General features: G+C 45.8%; 3 protein-coding genes and 5 non-coding genes across 9 annotated transcripts; 2 read left to right on the forward strand and 6 right to left on the reverse strand.

The window, feature by feature from the left end:
• Positions 1-27: 27 nt before the first annotated feature.
• Positions 28-5277, forward strand: SURF1 (SURF1 cytochrome c oxidase assembly factor). Its single transcript, XM_090022085.1, has 9 exons — positions 28-116; positions 354-432; positions 1098-1225; positions 1563-1645; positions 2357-2548; positions 2880-2952; positions 3664-3826; positions 4341-4422; positions 4666-5277. The coding sequence occupies exons 1-9, from the start codon at positions 57-59 to the stop codon at positions 4730-4732; spliced, it is 927 nt and encodes a 308-aa protein (XP_089878211.1). The 5' UTR covers positions 28-56; the 3' UTR covers positions 4733-5277.
• Positions 5278-5568: 291 nt separating this feature from the next.
• On the reverse strand, positions 5569-11328 carry RPL7A (ribosomal protein L7a). Its single transcript, XM_090022086.1, has 8 exons — positions 11307-11328; positions 10858-10978; positions 10209-10358; positions 8810-8950; positions 8299-8378; positions 7017-7147; positions 6250-6319; positions 5569-5730 (listed from the first exon to the last, which is right to left on the reverse strand). Exons 1-8 carry the CDS (start codon positions 11307-11309, stop codon positions 5626-5628), a joined length of 801 nt encoding a protein of 266 aa, XP_089878212.1. The 5' UTR covers positions 11310-11328; the 3' UTR covers positions 5569-5625.
• On the reverse strand, positions 6385-6457 carry LOC149855329 (small nucleolar RNA SNORD36). The gene has a single exon (XR_016438604.1). It is a non-coding gene; the product is annotated as a small nucleolar RNA SNORD36 (small nucleolar RNA).
• LOC149855330 (small nucleolar RNA SNORD36) lies at positions 7224-7303 on the reverse strand. The gene has a single exon (XR_016438597.1). It is a non-coding gene; the product is annotated as a small nucleolar RNA SNORD36 (small nucleolar RNA).
• LOC149855331 (small nucleolar RNA SNORD36) lies at positions 8609-8686 on the reverse strand. The gene has a single exon (XR_016438600.1). It is a non-coding gene; the product is annotated as a small nucleolar RNA SNORD36 (small nucleolar RNA).
• Positions 9032-9101, reverse strand: LOC149855332 (small nucleolar RNA SNORD24). Its single transcript, XR_016438606.1, has one exon. It is a non-coding gene; the product is annotated as a small nucleolar RNA SNORD24 (small nucleolar RNA).
• Positions 10437-10512, reverse strand: LOC149855333 (small nucleolar RNA SNORD24). The gene has a single exon (XR_016438605.1). It is a non-coding gene; the product is annotated as a small nucleolar RNA SNORD24 (small nucleolar RNA).
• A 1617-nt stretch (positions 11329-12945) lies between the features above and the next one.
• Positions 12946-20474, forward strand: MED22 (mediator complex subunit 22). 2 transcript variants are annotated; one of them, XM_090022527.1, is made up of 5 exons: positions 12946-13022; positions 13266-13400; positions 15658-15738; positions 16423-16631; positions 19005-20474. In XM_090022527.1, exons 2-5 carry the CDS (start codon positions 13278-13280, stop codon positions 19201-19203), a joined length of 612 nt encoding a protein of 203 aa, XP_089878653.1. In that variant the 5' UTR covers positions 12946-13022; positions 13266-13277; the 3' UTR covers positions 19204-20474. The 2 variants fall into 2 exon arrangements, with proteins under 2 accessions (XP_089878653.1, XP_089878654.1); XM_090022528.1 differs by having other exon boundaries at positions 19011-20474.
• Positions 20475-22060: the final 1586 nt, after the last annotated feature.

Here is a 22060-nt window from a genome sequence, read left to right on the forward strand (position 1 = left end):
ATAGAGATGCGCGACTACAAGTGCACCCCCACTTCCGGCGGAAGCGGTAGCTGACAATGGCAGCGGGCGGCGGGCGCTGCCTCGGGAGGCTGTTGCAGCCTTGGGGCCGGGCCCAGGTGAGCGGACAGTGCCCGGGCGGGTGCGGGACGGGGGGAGGGCAGGGAGGAAGCCGTCGTCATTCGTCGGATTATCATTGTAGCAGAGCCTTTGCAGGATGGTCATTCAGACAACATCCAACACGCCCCTTTCCTTAGCAAATAACATCTTCCGAAGCCGCCCTGACCACCCTGATCGCTTGAGACTCAAATACGCAAAGCAGGGGAGTGACACGGCATCTCTTTGATTTTATTTAGATACCAAATGGTTCGGTCAGGACGTTTTTTGCATATCCTCGTACGAAAGCACGGTCCGGTTTGGTACAGGGATCTAAAGGTAAGGAAAAATGTCATCTTTCCTTCAGGTACAATGCTCAGTTGCTGTCTTGTTCCAGCCGGTGATGTTTAATGCAGCTTTCTCTACCTGTGCTGATTGCCAATAGTATTTGACATGAGAAGGAGAAAGGGGGAAGCTTGTGCTTTGGCAGTTATGTAAAATCATTGGCGATGCCTAGTGGGTGCACGTACGCCCCTGAGATCGGCCGTGCACCCCCTGGAAGCACCAGCCATGAAACCGGAAGTGCACTTCTGGTTTCCCCACTGGCTTGGCAGCTGGCCAGTGGGGGATCCCCCCTTCCCTCCCCCATCTGCAGTCTGGTGCCCCCTAGACTTGGGAGGCACCACTCGCTCGTGTGTAAAATGGATTAGAATTCATTGAAATGAAACAGAAGGTTCCATAAATAGAGATCTTTTACGCTTGTCAAAGGATGCTGAGATTTATTTATAATGTCTGAAGACTTAAGTCTCCAATACAGTATCACTATGTAGAGCAGATAATGCAACTAAAATAGCTTACTTAAAGGAATTGGAGAATTTTAGAACCAAATCAGTAGCATAGTAGCTGGGAAGGTTGGTGAACATCAGTTCCTGACAATGCAAACCCTACAGAGACGTAGGCTGGTTTCTCTTACAGTAACTGTTTCTAATTTGAATTTACTCCAGACATTTGTTTGAGACTCTGGAGACCAAAAAGTGGCACAGCAGATGCCATCGAATCTGGAGAGGCTGTTGTGTTCAGGTGGGGCCTTTTACTGATCCCTGTGACAGCGTTTTGCCTTGGCACATGGCAGGTAAATGAAAACATTTCACTCTTTAGAAATCAAAGTACGCACATGGGTGTCAGTTGAGAACTGCCTCAGATAGCCAGAGGGACTTATCCATGCCAAAATAAAAATTATTCTGTGTTGGTTAGTATCTTTAATTTGGGCTGTTTTAACGAGTCCAGGCAATTCTTTTGATGGAAAATTTAATTTTCCTTTCCATCCCCACAAAGAAATAGGGTTTTGAGTTATCGTGTTAAAGACCAGTGTGATCCCAGCATTAAGGAAAACATTAATTTTGTTTTCAAGCTTGCAAGAAGTTATTAGCAGGAGCCCCCATGGTGATGCCATTGCTGTGTGTTCCCAGGTCCAGCGCCGGCAGTGGAAGTTGAAACTGATTGCAGACCTCGAGTCAAGAGTTGGATCAGAGCCTGTTCCTCTGCCTTCAAAGTAAGTGTAGAAGCTGGGTTTACACTTGATGATTCATCTAGCATCAGCAATCTACTAGGAATCTGAGACATGGTCCTTGCCCTGAGGAACTTGCACGCTAATAGACAACATATAAAAGTATGGGAGCAGCAAGCAGTGTAGACAAACTAGAAAGAAAAACATGGTGGTTCATCTTATTTTAAACATGAGCTATGAGTGCTTCCTTGGAAAGCATTATATGCTACCAAAAATTCATGCTTTTCAAAAAGTCATGTGGACAGACAGAGTCCTTGCACTGTTCAGACAAATCTGAGGCATAGAACAAGTGCATATGGCCATCTGGTATCGAGTGTCAAGGTTCAAGACTCAGGAAGGGAAGGAGAATTACTGCTGACTTGGCCTCCACATGCTATGTCTACAGAAAAAAGGCCCTTCCCAGCTGGTGTTGTGTCCTGCTGGTGACACAGGAATTACACCTGGGTATACCCAGGATACTAACAACTCATGCTATTCACTAGCGTGCTGCTAAATTAGTCAGCTGCTTAACTCACTGGGGATTTTGTTTCTCTGTCTGCTACTGCTGATCCTTTTCTTTTTCTTCAGTTGATTTGCCAGTTATCCATTTGGGAATAACAAGACAGAGGGGACCCCATAATTCCACTAAAGGTTTAACTATCTGGCTCTGGTGGCCCAGAGACTGATCTCATCCCAGTGCATCTTGTTCCCTTACAGCCCTGCAGAGCTGAAGGAGCTGGAGTACAGGTCTGTCAAGGTTCGAGGGTATTTTGATCACTCCAAGGAGCTCTACATTATGCCACGTTCACGGGTCAATCCTGAGCGAGAGGCCAGAGAAGCCGGACAACTGATGTCCACGCCAGACAATGGAGCAAACGTCATTACTCCCTTCTACTGCACAGACCTTGGGTATGTTCAGCTACTAGCTGGAGGTCTTTAGGCTTATGCAGGGCTGCAGCAGGCACTTTTTCTTCCCTGCAGCAGCTGAATTGCAGCTGTCAGGTTAGTTCAAAGGAAAGGAGTGATGTATACAAGAGAAAAAAAAAGCCTCTCAGATAATCTACTCAGTTGGTAACCCTTGACTTCCAAGTGAATTTAAAACCCATTTTAATTTGCTTTCTATTGCCTGGAAAGTGGTTTTCAGACACGTAGATCACTAATCTTTTTGGCATGTAGTTTCAGTGATGAGAGTTCTCTTGCTAACAAACTTATTTTTCTCTCTCCATTCTTGTATCTGCAGTGTCACAATCCTAGTGAATCGAGGCTTTGTCCCCAAAAAGAAGTTGAAACCAGAAACCAGAGTGAAAGGACAGGTAAGAGGAAACAGGTAGATCTCTCACCCACTACCCTGGAAGCAACTGTTAATATGCCAGCTGAGGCACTAGACCAGGGGTGACATCCTCCACCAAACTTCAGGGGGTGGGGAGAGGTGCTGAGCGACATGCTGCTGCAGCACCAAGCTACTCTGGCTTTCTCCATGAGCACACCCTAAGGTAAGCAGTGCGACTACAGCCGGGCAGGAGAGGAGGGAGGAGGGTAGGCTTGGGGCCTGCTCTCCTCTGGGAAAGCCGAAGTGGCTTGAGGTGCTGGACTGCGCTGTTGCCTGGAGCTGCCTCAGAGAGAAGTGGGCAGGGCTTCAACCGATTTCTGGAGAGCCACAAGTACCATGCTGGTGAGCTGCACACAGCTCATGAACCGTGGTTTGGCCACCCCTGCACTAGACAGTACAACAGCAGGTACCCTACTATTCATTATCATAGTATTTTGCACTTCTCTAACCCAGTGGGTTTCCCCCAGCTTGCCTGAATGTGATGTTCATAAAGACAAGGACCTGAGGTGCCCATCTGTCTGCTGATGCAAGTTGCCAACTCTTTCACTTGGAGTTGGGCTTAAAGAGACTGCCTTTGTCCCATGCAGCAGTAGCACTAGCTGTTGTGGACAGGGCTTAGCTAGCCCCAGGCCTCTTCTTATTGCCATGATGTGTAATTCACAAACTACTTGAGCTGCTCTTTCCTCTTCCTTAGGTCACAGATGAAATAGACCTTGTTGGGGTTGTAAGACTGTCGGAAACCCGGAGGCCTTTTGTGCCAGAGAACAACATAGAAAGAAACCACTGGCATTACCGGGACCTGCAGGCCATGGCAAAGGTGACAGGGGCCGAACCCATCTTCATCGATGCAGATTTCCGTAAGTCACCGAGCTTTCTTCTTGTTTGCAGTTTGGCCCACTTTGTGGGCCTGTTCTCTTTTAAACTGGTCTCTCTTGCCCTGAAGCCAGGAAAGTGGCAGAAGCTACTGGTCTTATTTCTGTTAATCCATGTTTAGGACAAACAGGCTAAGGTGAAAGCACAGTTCTGTTGAGGCCATTAGATCTGCCTCAGGCATACAGAAACATGAGTCTAGCATAGCAATTGCATTTGGTTATTTCTTCTGTTTCACTAGGACCAGCTTTCACCTGTGGACTTACAGCTCAGGAGGGCTGTAGCGTGAACTGTATGTAACTGCTAAAACCAAAAAAGAGCAGCTTTTTAGCCATCACATTTACCTTGTAATGGCCAGTACAGTACCTTTTGTGAATAGCCTGTGAACCTTTGGGGTCAGCCAAAGAAAGGTATGCAAGCGGAAAGCTTGCATTTGTTTCATTCAGAATAAAACTAGAGGCACTGGTAACTCTTCTTTGGGTTGTTCCTTTGTTCCTACAGGGAGCACAGTCCCAGGGGGGCCTGTTGGGGGTCAGACAAGGGTGACCTTGAGAAATGAACACATGCAGTACATTGTTACCTGGTAAGTACCTCCGCTTCCCGTATTGACATGGAAATAATAGTACTGGCCTGACTCTGGCTTCCTACTCAGACTTCCTGTTTGGCCTTTACTCTTCTAGCTGTAAAACAAGTGCTGAATACCACTGCTCAATACAAACCATATTGTAAATATTAGTCCAGCAGCTTCCTTCTATATGGCAGTGTTACAAGCAACTCAAATCTCATCTGGCTAACAGGGCATTCACTCTCTCATCCCTTCTTACAGGTATGGTTTGTGTGCTGCAACATCCTATCTATGGTATAGGAAGTTCATACAGAAGATCCCTTTCTGAAGGGAAGGGCTGGATGTTTCACTCTTCAAGAAAAGACACAAGCTCAAGCCATTGGGAGACCCACATAGAAGAAACTGGTGTAGCACTGGAAGAAGTAGCTTGCTATGCAGCTGTGCACACCAATGCATCTCCAGTGAAGAGATAAGCAAGAGATGCCCACTGCCATACAGGCAATTTCAGGGAATCAGGCATTAGCTTGAAGACATAAAATCTTGAATACAGCTTTGTGAGCTGTTTGTTCTTTAAGCCCAACTCCATATGCTTTTAACTTTCAAGTCAGAGAGAGCTATTACTGGTAAAATATTCAGTTTTGATCATTTATTGCCATGCACATTTTCTTAGGGAGACGATTTTCTTGGCTTGTTTACTACGGTCACTACTGATTGAGTAAATATTTCATCTAATCACAGCTAATGTAATGGTGAAGTGGAAACAGGCCACCTCATCATGAAATATCAGCACAGAAGTCATGAATGGCTGAAGATTGTTTAAACAGTGCGCAGTGAAATGACAAAAAAATAAAAAAGGGTTTATGTAAAATTTCATCACTCCTTGCATGGAATCTTGAATTTAGAATTAAGTTATCCAGCCATCCTACAAAAAAAAGTTTCTCTCAAGTAGTTCCAACTTGTGGAGGATTAACTTAAATAGGTAGGATGTAATAATTATTCTAACCCCAACTGACTGCTCATTTTAAAAAGATAAAAGCAATGAATTTAACCCTCATCCATCCTACAGCAAAGAACTCTCAGGGCTGTTTCAGTAGGTGTAAATGTAGGAGCCAAAATGACTCCTTTCTTGTCCAAAGCTCCCATGAGGACAGACAGAGCTGAAACTTGGTTTTGAATTTTATTTTTATGTACAGAAAGCATGAAAGTAAGTCCAGTACATTTTTAACCCAGCTTGGTAGCCAACTCTTTAGCCTTGGCTTTCTCCAGCTTGGCAATACGAGCCACTGATTTGGGCCCCAGAACATTGCCACCCCAGTGACGACGGATCTGGAGGGAAAGAAACAGGAATAAGTTAAATGACTTAATTGTAATCCCTCTCTTGCACACAATACTCTATCCCACAATTTCAAATTCTAATATTCAATTTTCAAATTCTAATATTAGTTTCTCCTTCAAGAAATCACAGGACTCACTCATTTGATCGTTAACATTCAGAAGTTTAGTTCCTTCACAAGAACTGAGACACTGATATCATTAGAAATAGTCCAATTAGTTTCCTCCAAGACTAGAGAATTAGAAGACATGACTAAGAGTTAAGCAAGGTCTGTTACAGTTCCAATTAGGGGCCTGGGTCCTTACAAATCCTCGGAGAGGACAGGGAGGTTCATGTGCAGACAGATTTAGCAAGTGCGTCTTTCAGTCCCTTCAGACTGGACTTTTATCTCTAAATTTTGATTACACCAGAAGTGCAATTTTCACCTGTTCTAATCACTGCCCGGTGAAACCATCAGCATGGAAGCTCAAGGTGCTACAAAACAGAAGTGCCATTGGCATCAAGTGTCTTACCTCATCATATCTGTCATTGTAGTTGGTCTTGACAGCCTCCACCAACTTGGCTAGAGCGCCTTTATCCTCCCTGTTGACATTAAAGTGTTAGTTCCTTTTGAACACTCATGTGAACACCACTTCCCAATGAACCTTTTGTCTCAGGGTTAAAAAGCTCTTAATGCCACATGATTTTTCAGGTGAAGAAATTCTATGTACATCATTGACAAAAGGTTCACATAGCATTCAGCATCACTGCAGTACCTCCAGCGCTTTTAAATCACTTTCCAAATGATATTTAGTACAGTTTGACCACAAATAAGTTTTGAATCGGTTAGGCAGAGAACCTAGGACAGCAATGCTTTATACCAATCTATACCTTTATGGCAGGTCCCAAATTAGCCCCACACCCTCCAAGGGGCACTCTGATCCCCTTCCCCTGCTCAGTTTGTTGTTCTGCTTCCTACTTCCTGCCCCATCTGCCACACAGAGGCTGTCCGTGTTACTTGTTGCAGGCTGACCACTCTGGCTCTATACCAAGACTAGTAAGTAACAAATCAGTTTGTATTCTCCAGATTACATGCTTCACAGCAAATCACATAAAGAGGGTGTAGCTAAGAGAATTGTAAGTGTGACTGGATTTAGTGTTTGAAACTAATTCCTAGTTTCAAGATTGTTTTTATTTTTTTTGCTCCCCCAATAAAACTCTGGATGGGAATGTATTAGTTACCTTTCTATACTCTGTTTCTAACTTGAAATTTCTATTTTAAATGTACAAGCACACTTACGGGTTCACTTGTGTGAAGGCGACACAGGTGCATGTCTTCCTATGGACCAGTCGTCCCAGTCTAGCTTTGCCCTTGATGATGCAGTAGGGAACCCCCATCTTGCGACACAAGGCAGGCAGGAATACTACCAACTGGACAGAAAGACTGCTAAGAATGTGCCATGCAAGAAATCAAATCATAAAATATAACAGATTCAGGGCTTTGGCAGTTGCTCAGGGTTAAAAAGCTCGTACAGTTTGCTCTTCATGGTGCAAGTTTCAGGTGAAGAAATTCATACATCATTGCAAAAGGCCAAGCCCCATTTTTTTTTTTTTTTTTTTTTTTGGAGACAGTAAATCCAAAATACTTCATACAAATACCAGCCATGCCTGTTAACAACACAGCAACGGGAACATAAAACTTGAAAATGCTAGAGTTGCCAATAGTAGTAAAGTACAATATTAGTTACAAACATTCTGAAAGGCATTCAGCCAAGCCAGACTCTAGCCTGGGGGCGGGCAATTATTTTGGGCAGAGGACCACTTACCATTTTGGCAAGTTGTTGAGGGTCATATGGGTAGCCCCACCCCCTGGCCACCATCTTGGGACCAATGTCCCAGGGCCAGCACCAAGGGGGCCCAAAGTGGGGCGCAGGCTAGCAGGGATCTGTGGAGCTGGGCTGGGCTGCACCAGCAGGGAGAGGGGCGAGCTGGCCCAGCTCCATAGAGCCCCTGTACGCCTGCCGCCCTGCTCTGGGCCCTGCTGGCACCAGTGCAGGCCCCATGCTCCCGCTGGCTTTCCATCCACTCACTCCCAATGCCCCCCCAGCCCCCAGTACAGGCTGGGGACAGCATGCAGCCCTGATCCCCTTGTTCATCAGCAGGGAAGGAGCTGGTGCTGAGAAAAGTGGCCCCTCTTGTGGCCGGTGCTCCCTCCTGCAGCTGCTCACAGGCCACACAGGACTGTCCTAAGCAGGCACAGGCAAGCCCCATGCAGGCTGCAAGTGGCTGCTCCCCACCCCCATGCTCAGCACCAGCTTGTAACCCACCCCCGCTGCCAGCCTGGGCCCCCGCTGTGCAGCACAGGGACAGCAGTGGTAAACGCTGCCCAGCACAGCAAACGGGGGCGGGGGGGCCACACCGCATGCAGCCTCAGCAGGTGAGCCCAGAGCTGGCATGGGGCCAGGCAGGCCAACCAAATTCAACATAGCCACGCTGTGACCCACCTACCACAGTACCTGCAACAATGTGTATTCCATACAAGATTATTCTTTGAACCAAGGCCCAGATCTCCTGCTACATACCTCAACAGGGTCCACATCATGAGCAATCACTACCAACTGAGCTTTCTTGTTCTCTACCAGGGTGGTGACTGTGTTGACACCTGTAAAAAATCAAATCATTTACAAAGTCAAAAATTCCATGTATTGTAAGTGTTTAACTGCTGATAAAAGCCTTATACACTTTATACTGCTTGCGTTTTAAGAGGCTGAATGGGGATACCATGTTCCAGCTTACAAAGAAGAGATTTTTGACTAGTGTTCCTTGCTGTAACCACTTGTTCTTACAGAAGATAATTCTAGCTAATGAGGGATGTAATATGGACAATCTGCTATCGCTCAGGGTTAAAAAGCTCGTATAAATTTGATCTTCACTTTGATTTCAGGTGAAGAAATTCATACATCACAGCAACAGCTTGTCCAAGCCAACAGTGAAGCAAGCAAAGCAGGCTTTTTTCAGTTTACAGCTATGGCTTCAAAAGAAGTCTACATCTCATCCAGACAGGCACCAAGGCAAGTTAACAGAGAAAGTTACCAGCTCTGAGAACAGGTGGCCTCTTTGTAGGAGCATCCCCCTTCCCTGCAGCCTTCTGCTCAGCCCGAGCCAGCAGCCTCTGCTTCTTCTCCTGCTTTGTCTCTGGTCTGTATTTGTGGGCCAGTTTCAGGAGCTGTGTAGCTGAAAGATGGGCCAAATACAATTTGTAAAGTCCAGGCTGCAACTTTCACTCCCTCTTCCCCCGACCCCAAGCGACTTTTGTGCATCAGCGATCTTGGTGGTTAGTAGTCATCATTAGTGCTCAGATAGCAAATATTGAGCATCATTTGCACAGTCAGTTTAGCTTTACTGTTACCAGAGCAAGTGACCTCCGATATATACCAAGCTTCACATCAGCCCATCACGTATCATGTATTTTCCAAGCCTCCCTGCTCTGCTAATACCAGAGACCTATTCTTAAAGCATCAGGCCAATCCCTTCAAAAGAAGCTACAGTTTAGTGTTATTATAAGGATCCCTCTCCTTATAATAGGCAGCATACTGAACAGCAGCCCCAAAGAGAACTGGCTATTTGATCCAACTCATGTTGAAAGTTCCTCCAGTTACATCACGTGCCCTTAAACATTATTTGCTTGCATATGGAGTTGTAGACTTCTAGACTCTGCAAACCCTTTTACCAGGCTGCATTAACACACCAACTAGAAATAACAGTCACAAGCTGGCAGAGGGTAAATTCAGATTAGCCATCAGGAGGCGTAACTTCACGGCCAGGGCTGCTAGGATCTGGAACCAACTTCCAAATGAAGCGGTGCTGGCTCCTACCCTAGGGGTCTGTCTTTAAGACAAGGCTTGACAAATCACCTTGCTGGGATCATTGTACTCTTTCCTGCCATGGCAGGGGGTTGGACTTGATGATCTGCTCAGGTCCCTTCCGACCCTACTAACTATACGAAGCCTACTGCTCTCCCTAAATGGCTTTCTCCAGAACTCAGGAGACTACAGGTCTACCATGATGCAACTCAGGCTATGCTTTGGATCAGGGCCCATCCTATCCTGCAGAACCTGTGGCCACAGGGGACCCTGCAGCCAAGGGGCTGCGCCCTGTTTGCTCCTTGCTGCCTGTGCTATGTTTAAATGGCTCGATGCAGGCAGGGAGCCCCTTCCCAGCCAAGCAGGGGAGAAGTTCCCAGCTCCATTTTTACCCATGAGGGAACCCAGACATCCCCAGCACATGCTGCCTCCACCCTGTGCCCGCCCCCCCTGCAGTACAGCCCACATGTGCACAGCCCGGCCCCAGCTTTTATTTCAATGACTTTATACTACAATTAACCACAATTTTGATTTTCTCATGGGTCAGGGGGGCCCCAAAAATTCTGGACCAGCCCTGCTTTGGATGTCTAGTGACCAAGGTCAAAACACGACTGGATCTCCTCTTATACCTGTCTGACGGTCCAGCGCCTGGGTGAACTGGTTAATGGCAGGGGGCACCTTCAGCCGCTTGTAAAGGATGGACCTCTGGCGCTGGAGTCGGATATAGCGGGGCCATTTCACAAACCGCGTCAGGTCACGCTTGGGCTGGATATCTTGTCCTGAAACAAACAACAGCAGTTGTGAACTGCTCCAAAGCCAGGCAAGCTGCAGTCATCCCAAAGCAGAACGAGCGAGTGTGCATCAGCGATCTTGGTGGTTTATCTGCATCAGCATTATCATTCAGATAGCAAATATTCATTTGCATCATTTGCACACAGAATGAGTCCCCCTTGAGTAAGTCAGGCGTAGGCATACGAAGAAGGCGCTTCTGTGGGATTAGTTTATTAATAAAACCATTTTTATTTCAGCCAATCCCAGTGCCTCTAAAGTAACAAACCCGTTACATGCTTTGAAACACAAGCAAAGCGTTTACTTTTTCACCCCTCTCCAAAAATCAGCCAACAAGAGTAAAACTAAACCACGCTTTATTTCACTTCTGCCGATTTAGTCCAGACCGCTTTCCCACACACATCTGACTTCAGATATCCCTCTGGGACACCTCGTCGCATGCGGGAGCAAACACTGACAGACCCAAGCCCCCGGCACCCCGTTACTCACCGATGCCAAAGTTTTTAGGCCTCTTCTCAAAGAGAGGGTTGACCACCTTCTTGGCCTCCTGCTTCTTGACCACGGCAGGGGCTGGGGCCACCTTCTTGCCCTTCGCCTTCTTTCCTTTCGGCTGCAAGGTAAGAGACGGACCTCCCATAGCACGCCAGGCACGAGCCCACGGTGCCCACCCGCTCCTCAAGCGGACCTGGATTGCAGCCCCCTGCCCCGAGCTGGGGACTGGCCCCCTTGGGGCTGCGGCCTGCCCCAAGCGACCCGGGCGGGGGCAGGGTGCGGGGCCTGCTCCATAACAACCCCCAAGAGACGCACCCCCCTCCCCCCGAGACAAACCCCCGCCTACGGCTCTTCCGTAGCCCCCCGAGCCCGCCCGGCCCCGCGCCACGGGCGGATGGCGGCGGATTCAGCCCCGCGCCCGCCTCGGCCGTGCCCCCGCCTCTCACCATCTTGGACGCAGTGAGAGAAAGAGAGAGCGGGGCATGCTGGGTAAGCTATGTACGGGGCTCAGGTCGCGGCAAGTCTCGCGAGAGTCAGAGAGGAAGGAGCTCGGGAGGCCGCGCGGGAGAGCTTCCGCCTTGCGTCTTAAAGGGGAAGGTGCCGTGCGAGCCGGGGTCGGTGATAATTATCGTATTTGTGCGATCATTTCAACCCTTGGATACTGGGAGTGTTCAAAAGGCACGACAGAATAAGGACTCGTGGTGGAGGTGAAAATCTTTTATCAGTCCAACTAGATTTTTGCAAGAAAAAAAATTTTTGCAAAAAAAGTTTTTGCAAAAAATTTTTTTTGCAAACATCTTTCTTTTTTTCCAACATCTTTTTTGCATTGTCTTGCAAACTTTTTTCTTCCAAACATTTTTCTTTTTGTATTTTCTTGCAAACATCTCTTTTGCAATTTTTTATTTTATCACCTCTACCGCAAGTCCTGATTCCTTTTACCTGTAAACCAATACAGCTAAAAACTTAGGTACCTGACAAAATGTACGATGGCATCCAGGTTGCAGCCGTGTTGGTCTAGAGGCAAAAAGAATCCATGCTTGTGGAAGAGGTGATATCTTTTATTATTATGATTGCAAACAAATTACTACATTGATCTCCAAGCTTTCGGGCACGCTCACCCTTCATCAGGCATACAAGAGAGCAGAGATTGTAAAAGTTCTCCTAGTTCTTCATTTCTATCTAGGAGAACTGATGAAAGGTGAGCATGCTCAAAAGCTTGCAGACCAATGCAATAATTTGTTTGCAAATATCTAGTGGGTCTAATAACAGATACCACCTCTTCCACAAGTTTGGATTCCAAAAAGGTAGAGAACAGAAAAATCATAGTCATAAATTCAGCTGAACCAGCTGGAGAAAGAGTAAAACCAAATGTCACTGGTGTAGTGTCAAGTGGAGAGGCAGGACGTGGCGATAACCAGGGAGCCTTGCTTTCTCCAATTTAAAAAGAAAAATCCCCAATTTTTGGTTTAAAAAAAAGTAACCTGAAATCCACATTTTCTATGATTAAAATGAAACACCACTCTGTGTGTGAGCGCGCGTGTGTGTATTAGTGGTGTTTTATTTAAAATCACCAAAAAATGTGGATTTGAGATTACATTTTTTTTAAACTGAAAATTGGGATTTTTTTTTAAATCAGCAAAAACCAGGACCCCGGATGATAACAGCATAAGGCCAAATGGTGTTACTTAAAAAAACGCTTACCTGCAGATTTATTTGCACATTTATTTGCAGCGTAGGTTTGGTTTTTTTCAGATAACATTATAATCTGAGCTTCCAATACCATTATTTCATATTGAAGACTTGCAACAAGGTGGAGCTGAGGGTGCCCCTGATCTGGGGCAGTGGGAGCCTGCACCAGTCTCCCCCACCAGTGGATCTGGCCCTTGCATTTCCTCATGCGGCCAGAAGCTGAACGCCCCAGCCTGCGCCATCCTTGCCCCGCCACCCCCACCCCCGCTTTGGGCCTTCTGGCAGCTGCTCCCCCGCACAAGGCCAGAGAGGGACTCTGCCGCTTTAAGAGCTGGCTTGCGCGCTCAACCGCCCTTGAAACGGGTCGGGCCTTGATTGGCGTGCGAAACAACCAATCGGGGCAGAGGGGGCGGGCATGCTTGGAGCCCAGCACGGGAGGTTGTGATGGCTGCTGGTGGCCCTGCTCCTGGCAGGTGGGGGTCACAGCCCAGGCGATGCGGGGGGAGGGGATGACCTCCATCTGGGAGAGGAGCTAGACCTTGACCTTCTTGAGGCCGGTCTCTGTCAAGAGCCGGCTGCATCACTGAGCTGGGGGCTGCAGGGCGTGGGGTGGGTGGGGGCCGTGTGGGAGCGCCCTGCTCTGCTGGGATGGGCCCTGGCAGGCTCCTGGGCCAGGCGGGAGCTCCCCCCCCAGCTGCCCCCTACTTCTCTCACAGCCGAGACCCGCCATGTCGCAGCCCCGCGTGCTGCCCCAGAGCAAGGAGACCCTGCTGCAGTCCTACAACAAGAGGCTGAAGGACGACGTCAAGTCCATCATGGACAACTTCACCGAGATCATCAAGACAGTCAAGGTGGGTGGGGGTCGGCCCGGGCCCACGCCTGCGGTGGTCCTGTGTGCTCGGGAAAGCCGAGCCCAGCAGGCGCCAGACTCATTGGAGTAGAAAGCAGGGTAAGGATGGGCCGGAGGAGGGAGGCAGCAGGATGGGAAGAGTCTGCCCGCCTGGGCTGGGGGAAAAAAACCCCAGTTGCGATGCAAATCACGTAGAAACACCTGGTAGCAGGAGCCATGGTGAAAGGAACGCACGTGCAAGGGGCAAAAGGCTTAAAACTGTTTGGACCAAAGCGGAGTTAGCTGATGCTGCTGCACTGCACCCCTGAACGTCCCAGTGGGCCCCTGATCGTTAGGATGGGGAGCAAGACTCGCTTGTAGTGTGTTTCAAGGCATAGGAGCCGGGCAACCTGCTGAATAACCCTGCGCTAGTGCAGTGAAGACTCCAGTCTCTGGAGCAGTCTCCCTGTCGACAGCCCACTGATTCCCAGTCCCAGGTTTTGGAGCAACAAGCCCTTATCAGCCCATGGAGGAGGGAATTTCAGTCTTGCTACAGAGCTGCCTTCGGCTTTGAGATGTGCCAAGCAGCCTTGTCACTTTAGTGCTAGATCCCACGTTGTTTGTGCATCCGTTGCTCTCGTCTACACCCAGCCGCTTTTCACGGCATTACTGGACGCTTAGTTGCACATCTAGTAGCAACAAGAGTGAGGTATTAGAATGAGCACCAAGAGTGCTCAAGCAGCCATGCCACTTCCTTAATTCTTTGAATTCTTAAATATGTATTTTAATTATTCAACTTTCTCTTTAATTTTGGGCAAGAAGGTAAATCTGTCTTCAAAGTAAACCTGATATCTTTTGAAAATAGCTAAGCAGTCACATAAGGAAAGCATTTGCTCACCATACAGTTTTCTACATTTAGGAGGACCACACAAGTTTTCTCCTTCCTTACGGAAACCAACACATTTCATGCAACAAACGCATGTGCAACAAGTAGCTGTAGGTCAGAACAATCTTACCTTGAACCCATACATCTTGAAGGTGACTTTTTAATATCCTTTAGCCTGTAACACCTTCACAGCTGAAGGTTTCCAAGACTGTTTTCTGCTTTGTGGGTGCAATTCTTGCTACTTCCTTATTTAAGCTAATTGGCCAATGTTCCAGCCTATACTTATGGAACAGCCTTCCTGACTGTGACCAGTCAGGGTAGACCTTTTACTGTCCCCTGTCTCTCTTAATTTCAGGTTTCCTCTCTGAACACCCATGGGTAAGACAAAGCCCAATGAGCCACTATCAAAGCAGTACATCTCAGAGGGGATTTTCTAATAGTGCTGAAAAAAAGTAGATTCTCCTCACCACACAAATAAGTGTAGACCGTCAGAAAAGATGCAAACCTCAGATCAAATATCTCATCTCATAAGGAATATGCAGAGGATAATTAATCCTCTAATTGGAATCTGCAGTAGAGGTGGCTGCACCTGAATGTGGGGAAGGTACAGATCCTTAGATACAGATTTTATGAAGTGGTTGGGATTTTTTTTGGATGGAAGGCACAATGCATATATAAGGTTATTGTGTCTATTGCTCATTTCCATGATACTGCGGGAATATCCATATCATAATTGGGTTTGCAGGATGAGACCCTGAACTAACTGGATTAACAAATCCACAGGTAGGTTCGATGACTTCCCTCAAAATTTTCATTAGAACTTGAAGGATAGAAATGTTAGTTCAGCTCACTGGTAAATTGAACTATGTGAGCCATGTGAACCACATGTACTCATCAAATGGAACTTTCCCCTCTTGGGATGCAGCTCTGCATCCGTGTGTGCCAGGCCTGGTCCTCTCTCTTCATCAGGTTCTAGGATGACAGGAGCAAATGGATGAAATGTTTGGCCTCGTGGTTAGAATGAGTCTTATGAGTGAATTGCTGGTACCTAGCAGCTGATTTTATTATGGGATTATTAGAGAGCAGTTGGGTCAAACAGGCTGCTAGCTGGAATGCTGGAAAATCCTTGTGGGGTAAAGAATCATTGAAGATAACCAAAGGAACAGACTGGTGAACATTTTTCTTCAGAGCAGCAAGTTAACATGTAGGAAGAGTTGAGTGATCCAAGAGGATGCACCCTGGTTCTTCCAAAAGCATCCACCGTACAGGATCCAAAGACACGATTCCCTTTATGTATGAGTTGAACTGAAATAACATGTTCTCCTTCTAGGATGTGGGAATAGTGAGCATTGACCTGAATGTTCACAACCTTCTTAATTCATTTTATTTTCAGATTGAGGATGAAACCCAAGTCTCCCGAGCAACCCAAGGTGAGCAGGACAACTACGAGATGCACGTCAGAGCTGCAAACATTGTAAGTAATACATGTGTGCAACATTGGCACCCTGAGTAGCAACCTTTTTGGCATGCTCTGCAGTCCATTAAAGCATCCACATGCAGACTTTGTATCAGTAATGTGCACTGCTGCTACAGATGCAGCCAAAGGTCAAAGCGTTGTGAGTTATGCCACGGTGGATGAAAGATGATGGGTTTTATCACCTAATACACAGCATGGCTTTCCCAGTGCAAACCAAGGGATTAATTTTCCATTTACTCTAGATTTCTCTCTTGGGATAACCCTAGCTGTCCTCTTCTGTTTGGTGTTGCCCAATTGTAAGTGGTAAAAAGTGTGACTTGGACTCCTGATTTTCAGTGTTGATGCTCTCTCTTGCCTCTGGGAGGTGTCCAAACATATTTCTGGTTTTGTGCTGCTGAGCATTATGCTTGGCCCTGGGGAAGATGACAGCACTGTGCATCTGTTCATTACACCTAGGACTGTGTAGTAGTCATGGTGTGCCTAACAGGTGTGCTGTGAGAATGCATTCTTTCTAGTATGACTGGCTGTTGGCAAAAAGGACACTGTCCCTAATGGGGACTCTCACATAAGAAAGTCTGGGGTCTGTGGTTTAAGGAGCAGATCCCCCTTCAGAACCAAGTAAAGTCTCCTCTGTATTCTTGTCTCATTTAAATAAAATATCACCCCCTCCCCCTCCACAAGGTCCGAGCTGGCGAGTCCTTGATGAAGCTTGTGTCTGACCTGAAACAATTCTTGATCCTCAATGACTTCCCCTCTGTGAACGAAGCTATCAACCAGCGTAACCAGCAGCTGCGGAGCCTACAGGATGAATGCGACAAGAAGCTGATTGCACTGAGAGATGAGATTTCCATTGACCTGTATGAGTTAGAAGAAGAATATTACTCTTCCAGGTACAAATAGGATGCCTGCCTACTAACAAGCCTCCTGCCCTTTTTGAGAATTGGTCTAGGAAAGCAAATAGTCCCTAGGACTCAAGGCTGTGGGGATGGTTCCCATTAACATCTACATTCCTGATTTTTAATTAGATCAAACTCTTCTTAAAGACATGGTGCTAGCAGAGTCATGGTAGGAGAGACCGAGTTTCTTTGTGTCAGTTCTTTCACAAGTGCCCTAATTATAGTGTGCCTTTTCCCAGGGGCCTACTGTCACCAGCTGCCTGGGTCTGTAAAAATTAACCTTTTAAAATGAGTAAGCTGGACTCAATTTAGCTCAATTTAGAGGGCCTGATTGTTTTAAAAACCTGTTATATTTTTTATGATGAAGTCTTTCAAAACTTCAAATACAAAATGGATTTTAGTGGATTCAGATACTTTTTTTTTCCCCCCAGCTAAGCTTCCAATCTCAGAGGCTGCTAGTCAGTGAGGTCTAGTAAATGTAAGTGACTAGAATCAAATCCAAAATTAACTCGTTTGGTTCTATTCTCCAATTTGAGTAGGTACAATAGGTAAAAGTTAAGCAACACCCAGGCAACATGTACTAGCTGTTTTAAAAATGCTTATTTTAATCTTTGGACCAATACATTGTGACCATGCTGGCATGGTCTTTTTTTTGCCAGCCCTGGATGCCACAGAAAGTGACCTTTCATAGCAGAACTAATGGGGGTCTTAAGGTGAGAGATATTGGCTGTGCTATAGAGCTGTGCCTTTTACCAAATCCCATATCAAGTAGATGTCCTTGGCTGTTTAGCAATTACTCCCTTTTCCCTCTCTTGCTATCGGCTATCTTTATTTCTGCACCAAAGAAATACACAAGTGTGTCAATACAGTAGCCCAGTGATTTATTAAAAGTTATTTTATGTCTAGAGTAATAAGGTTTTTTTAATGGCTTTTATTGTCTGATGTGGGAATTGTTTTTGTATTCAAATGCACGTGGCATGTTAATGTTACTTGTGTTTAAATGGCTTTAAATATGTCAACATGTACCTTGAGTGGACAATGTGCACTCCTTTGGAGAGCCCGGAAGGAGTTCTGTAACTGTCAACACTGTGAACCTCCTAAGGTCAAGTGGGTTTCTTTGTCTAGTAGGGATCTGATTTTGGTCCCAAGGAAATTACTAGGAGGCTTGCACCTTGCTGGGCAGGAGCACGCTAAGGTTCCACACAACTGGAGTCCCTGGTTGCTCTCCCACTCTTTGGTGCCCGAACCGAAGTGCATTAAATCAGTGACCTCCTCACTTGCTTATTCCCCAAAGCTGTAAACTCATGAACTTGTGCTTGCCTTATCCAGCCTCGTACAGCCAGAGTTGTATGCTGGTGCTCCACCACTCCCTTGTCTGGCAGCAGGGGGAGAAGTCTGGAATGCGGGGTTAAGTTCTACATGGTTTTTCAGTTTGAAGTGTTCCTTCTCTATATATTTTACAGTTAAAACTATTTTCTATAAATATTGACTTGAGTCTATTCATTGTAAATAAAACAGCACCAAAACCCCACTTGACCCACTGGGTTTGTTTTCCTTTGAATGCAGTCTGCTCTCTGCTTCAGCATTCGCTTTGGTCTCTGGGTGTGTCTCATGTGCACAGCTCCTTCTTCTATGGAAATTGGGGGTTTTTTTGTTTTGTTTTGTTTTTTCCCAGTCTCTTCCAGCATTTTTCTGTTTTCATTCTGATTTATAGCCCTGGCTCCTTGCATCCACCTCGTACTAAAGAACAGACAAGAATGAGCCACCAGCTTAGATTTGCTGCAACTATTTACACCATTGATCTAATTCTGTATTCTTCAGTAGTCAAATCCAGCAAGATGGAGATCATATACATAGACATGTGTTACATAATTCCTGTATGTTACATATAGTATATGTAGGACATTCAAATTCACTGGTCAAATTAGGATTCAGTTCTCCTTTCTCCCAGTAAAATCACCAGGAACAAGATCCTGGCCCCACTGAACACAATGAGTAATACCACTGATTTCACTGCAAACAGAATTTTATACCAGATGTCTCTTTTCTGGATTTAATGGGAATGGGATTGATGCCATACATCTATTGCAGACTGAGGTAGCGCCACTGGCTTTATAGTGCCATCACATCTGCTCCTTGCAGGGTCAGAGATCAAATGCTGGTCCTTACTCTGGAGGGAATGTCAGTGTCATGAGAACTATGATGTATTTGTGATTCACAAAGATTACATCCATGAACATTTTTTTTTGCCATTTTCTTAACGCTTTGCTTCTGTCTTGCCTTTTCCCTCCCCTTCTTTTCCCCCCCTCCCCTCTCTCTGATCGCGCCTGCTGTCTCTCCTTCCTGGGGTTGTTTTTTTCTGGAAAGCTACAGTCTGTGTGACAGCAATGATCTTCCTTTGTGCGAAGCCTACTGGAGACAAGAGCCAGCCGCGTTTTCCCCGGAAGGCCTCTCCATGCCTCTGACAGCTGCCACGGCAGAGCAGAGCACTGCTACTTCTCAGAGCTCAACCCCATCGCACCCTCATGTGAACGGGCACGGGACAGGCCCAACAGAGCACTCCTGAAGATTTGGTGCCTGCTGAATGTGCTTATACCAGTGGCACTGAGTTACTGGAGTCTTCCCACTGCTGTACTAAGCTAATGTTTTCACACTGCCAGGATAATATACTGTAGTCTGCATTTGCAAAAAGGCAGCTGCTGCTTTTTGCTGGCTATTAAGTGTTTCTCCACCACCTAGGACACAGCTATGGAAGTGCTCCCACAGGGTTTTACACTATGAGACAGCAATAGATGACTAGGAAACGGACTGCTGTAGTACCTGTGAGATAGGATTGTCTTGCGTTACTGTGTATAGAGCCTATTAGGACCACAGAATTTGTTTCCATTTGAATCTCATGCCAGGAATGTGCTCAGGTGCTATGGATGAATCTAACTACTTGGGTTCTTGGGACTAGGAAATTAGAGCTGAAATTTGGAGGTATGTTTACAGTATGTTTTTTCTTCCCTGGTAGGTAAGAATCAAGTTAGTCAACGTTTTGGGTGCCCCACGTATCAGTATTCTCTTCCTCCTCTGGGGTGGCATGACATGGCTTCTGCTGCAGTTCACTAGAACAATAATCAACTTTTATATAGTGTGCTACCTTCAAGGTGCCCCACAAGATCGAATCCTTCAATTTGGATACAATTGAGAGAGCAACTGAAAATTCCTGGAACCTCCAGGGTAACCCTTTGAAATGTAGGGGGAATCTGAGCCAGAAGCAATGTGACTTACTCAAGACCATGCAGGGAGACAGTGCTGGAGCCATTGTTAGAAGTAGTATTTCCACCTCCCAGCTGGGTGTTCATACGATGGTCACCCACCAGGGTTTAGTTTGAGCAGCAGTGGAGCTAGTTGTTAGGTCCACAGCTATGTCTGTTTAAAAAAGGACATTGATTGTGGAGAGCTTAGTTATGCTGGGCTGTAAAGGATACCAAGTTCTTTGCTTCATCTTAATCTGGGAACTGTTCTGTGCAGTTACCTTCTTAGAAACCTTATGGTATATACTAGTATCCAGCAGCCCCTGGCCACTAGCCTTCCTGTTTTAACCATTTAAACTAATTCTAACTGTGTAATTGAAAATAAGGTATTTGGTTTGGGATCTGACATTATTTAGAGCAGTATTTATAAAAAAAAAAATAAAAAATTGCAGAACTACTGATGCAGATAAATGCATTTAAACCTAGGTGACTCATTTCAGTATTCTACTGTAACTTCACATTTCACTGTGGATTTTTTTTCCTTCCTGTTTTGTAACTAGATAATTAAATAAAACTAACTGTGTTTTGTATAATTTTTAAAGTGTATATTTTCAGTCACAGGATTATGGGTGGTGTGAAAGTCCTACATCTGTTCATGTTTTTGGAAGGTTTCTCAAAATGATCAGAGGAAGACCGAGGCCTTTCAATTGTTGTCGTATTTGGGCCTATGGAAACTTCCGTACAAAAGGGGTGATTGCTGAAGTGGAATTTGCAAACAGATAGGTCTGTGTTGTTCCTTTTAAACTGATGAGATTGTCAATCCTCATACCCTTTCTCAGCTACTTCACCAACTAAGGGTCAGACCTAGTATATCTGTTCTAGTTGCAGCCTTCGTTGAGGATTCCTGGAACGGTGTCAGACATCTTAATCGCCTCCTGAAGACCTACAAGATTCTTTCAGTGTTTCATATCTTTGTATGGAAAGAAAGGCTGGGCTTTTCAAAAGCAGCTTAAGAGTTAAGCACCTAAGTTCTGGAGAAAGGTACTCCAGTGAACCCTTACACCCTTACCCACAGCTGAAAATCCCAGACAAAGCTCACCATTATTATAACAAAGGAAGATTCCTCCTAACACGTACATGCAATGTTCTCAGTATGGATATCATTTTATTGCAATGAATTCAGCAAAAAAGTCAGATAAAACTACAATGCTTTTTGCAGTATGGAAAAGTAAATCATGTACAACCTAACAATAGCTTTATTTTATTTCTGAAGACCAGTAAAGCTGTACTGCAAGTGTTGCTCTAACTTATCCTTATTGGAAAACCTCTGTCATGGACACACAAGGAAAAATGCCTCTGGATTCAGTTCTACAAGCTTCATTTAAGCCAATGCGGCATGGAAATCGGTCAGAGTTGTGCTTACTGAGAGAGTAGGCCCTATAGCTTGTAGAAGCAAAACCAGATCTAGTTCTCTTAAAAGTAATGAATCAACAGAGCCCAATGTAGGCTGTACAGTACTTTGTTAATAAATGGTAAACACGTATTAGTTGCTGTGCCCTGCGTTAGATCATCTCAAAACCACAGATACGCTTCTTGGATGGACCCAAGCACTAGTCCTTCCTGCACAAATGTGAAATACTATTGCGCCATCTTTCTATTAGGACAGAGGTTCCCAAACTTTTTGTTGGTGCATACCCCTTTCCAGATTTACTAGCTGCTCACATACCCCTACCAGCATATGCTGTATAGTTGAACCCCTTAAATGCCAATTATTATAATAAAAATTCAATCCACCATTACACAATTTCTCCCACATACCCCCCCAGATGTCTTGCATACCCCCAGGGGTATGTGCACCACAGTCTGAAAACCCTTGTTTCTATTAAGAGTTGTTGACTCTTCCCATTTTAGTAGGGAAATTCATGCTATTTACCTGTCTTAGGGCCCCAGCACTTGGTGTCAGGGGATTCCAAGAGACTCATTTTTAAAAAAAAGCTCTAGCCATCACCTCATGGTTGTAGAGGAAAGCTTGGAAATATGAATCCTGTAAACCCTAAACATGGAGAAACCCAAAGACAAGTAAATTAAAATGTTTTGAAAACCAATGTAGTTATTTGTGAGCCGCTGAGGTTGGCTGTGCTGTATTGCCCGCACCCTGGAACCACGCACTTGTAAACTCTCTTC

The sequence above is a fragment of the Crocodylus siamensis genome, chromosome 11 (assembly GCF_052110815.1).
Source record: "Crocodylus siamensis isolate JL-2025a chromosome 11, ASM5211081v1, whole genome shotgun sequence".
Classification (NCBI taxonomy): Eukaryota; Metazoa; Chordata; order Crocodylia; family Crocodylidae; genus Crocodylus; species Crocodylus siamensis.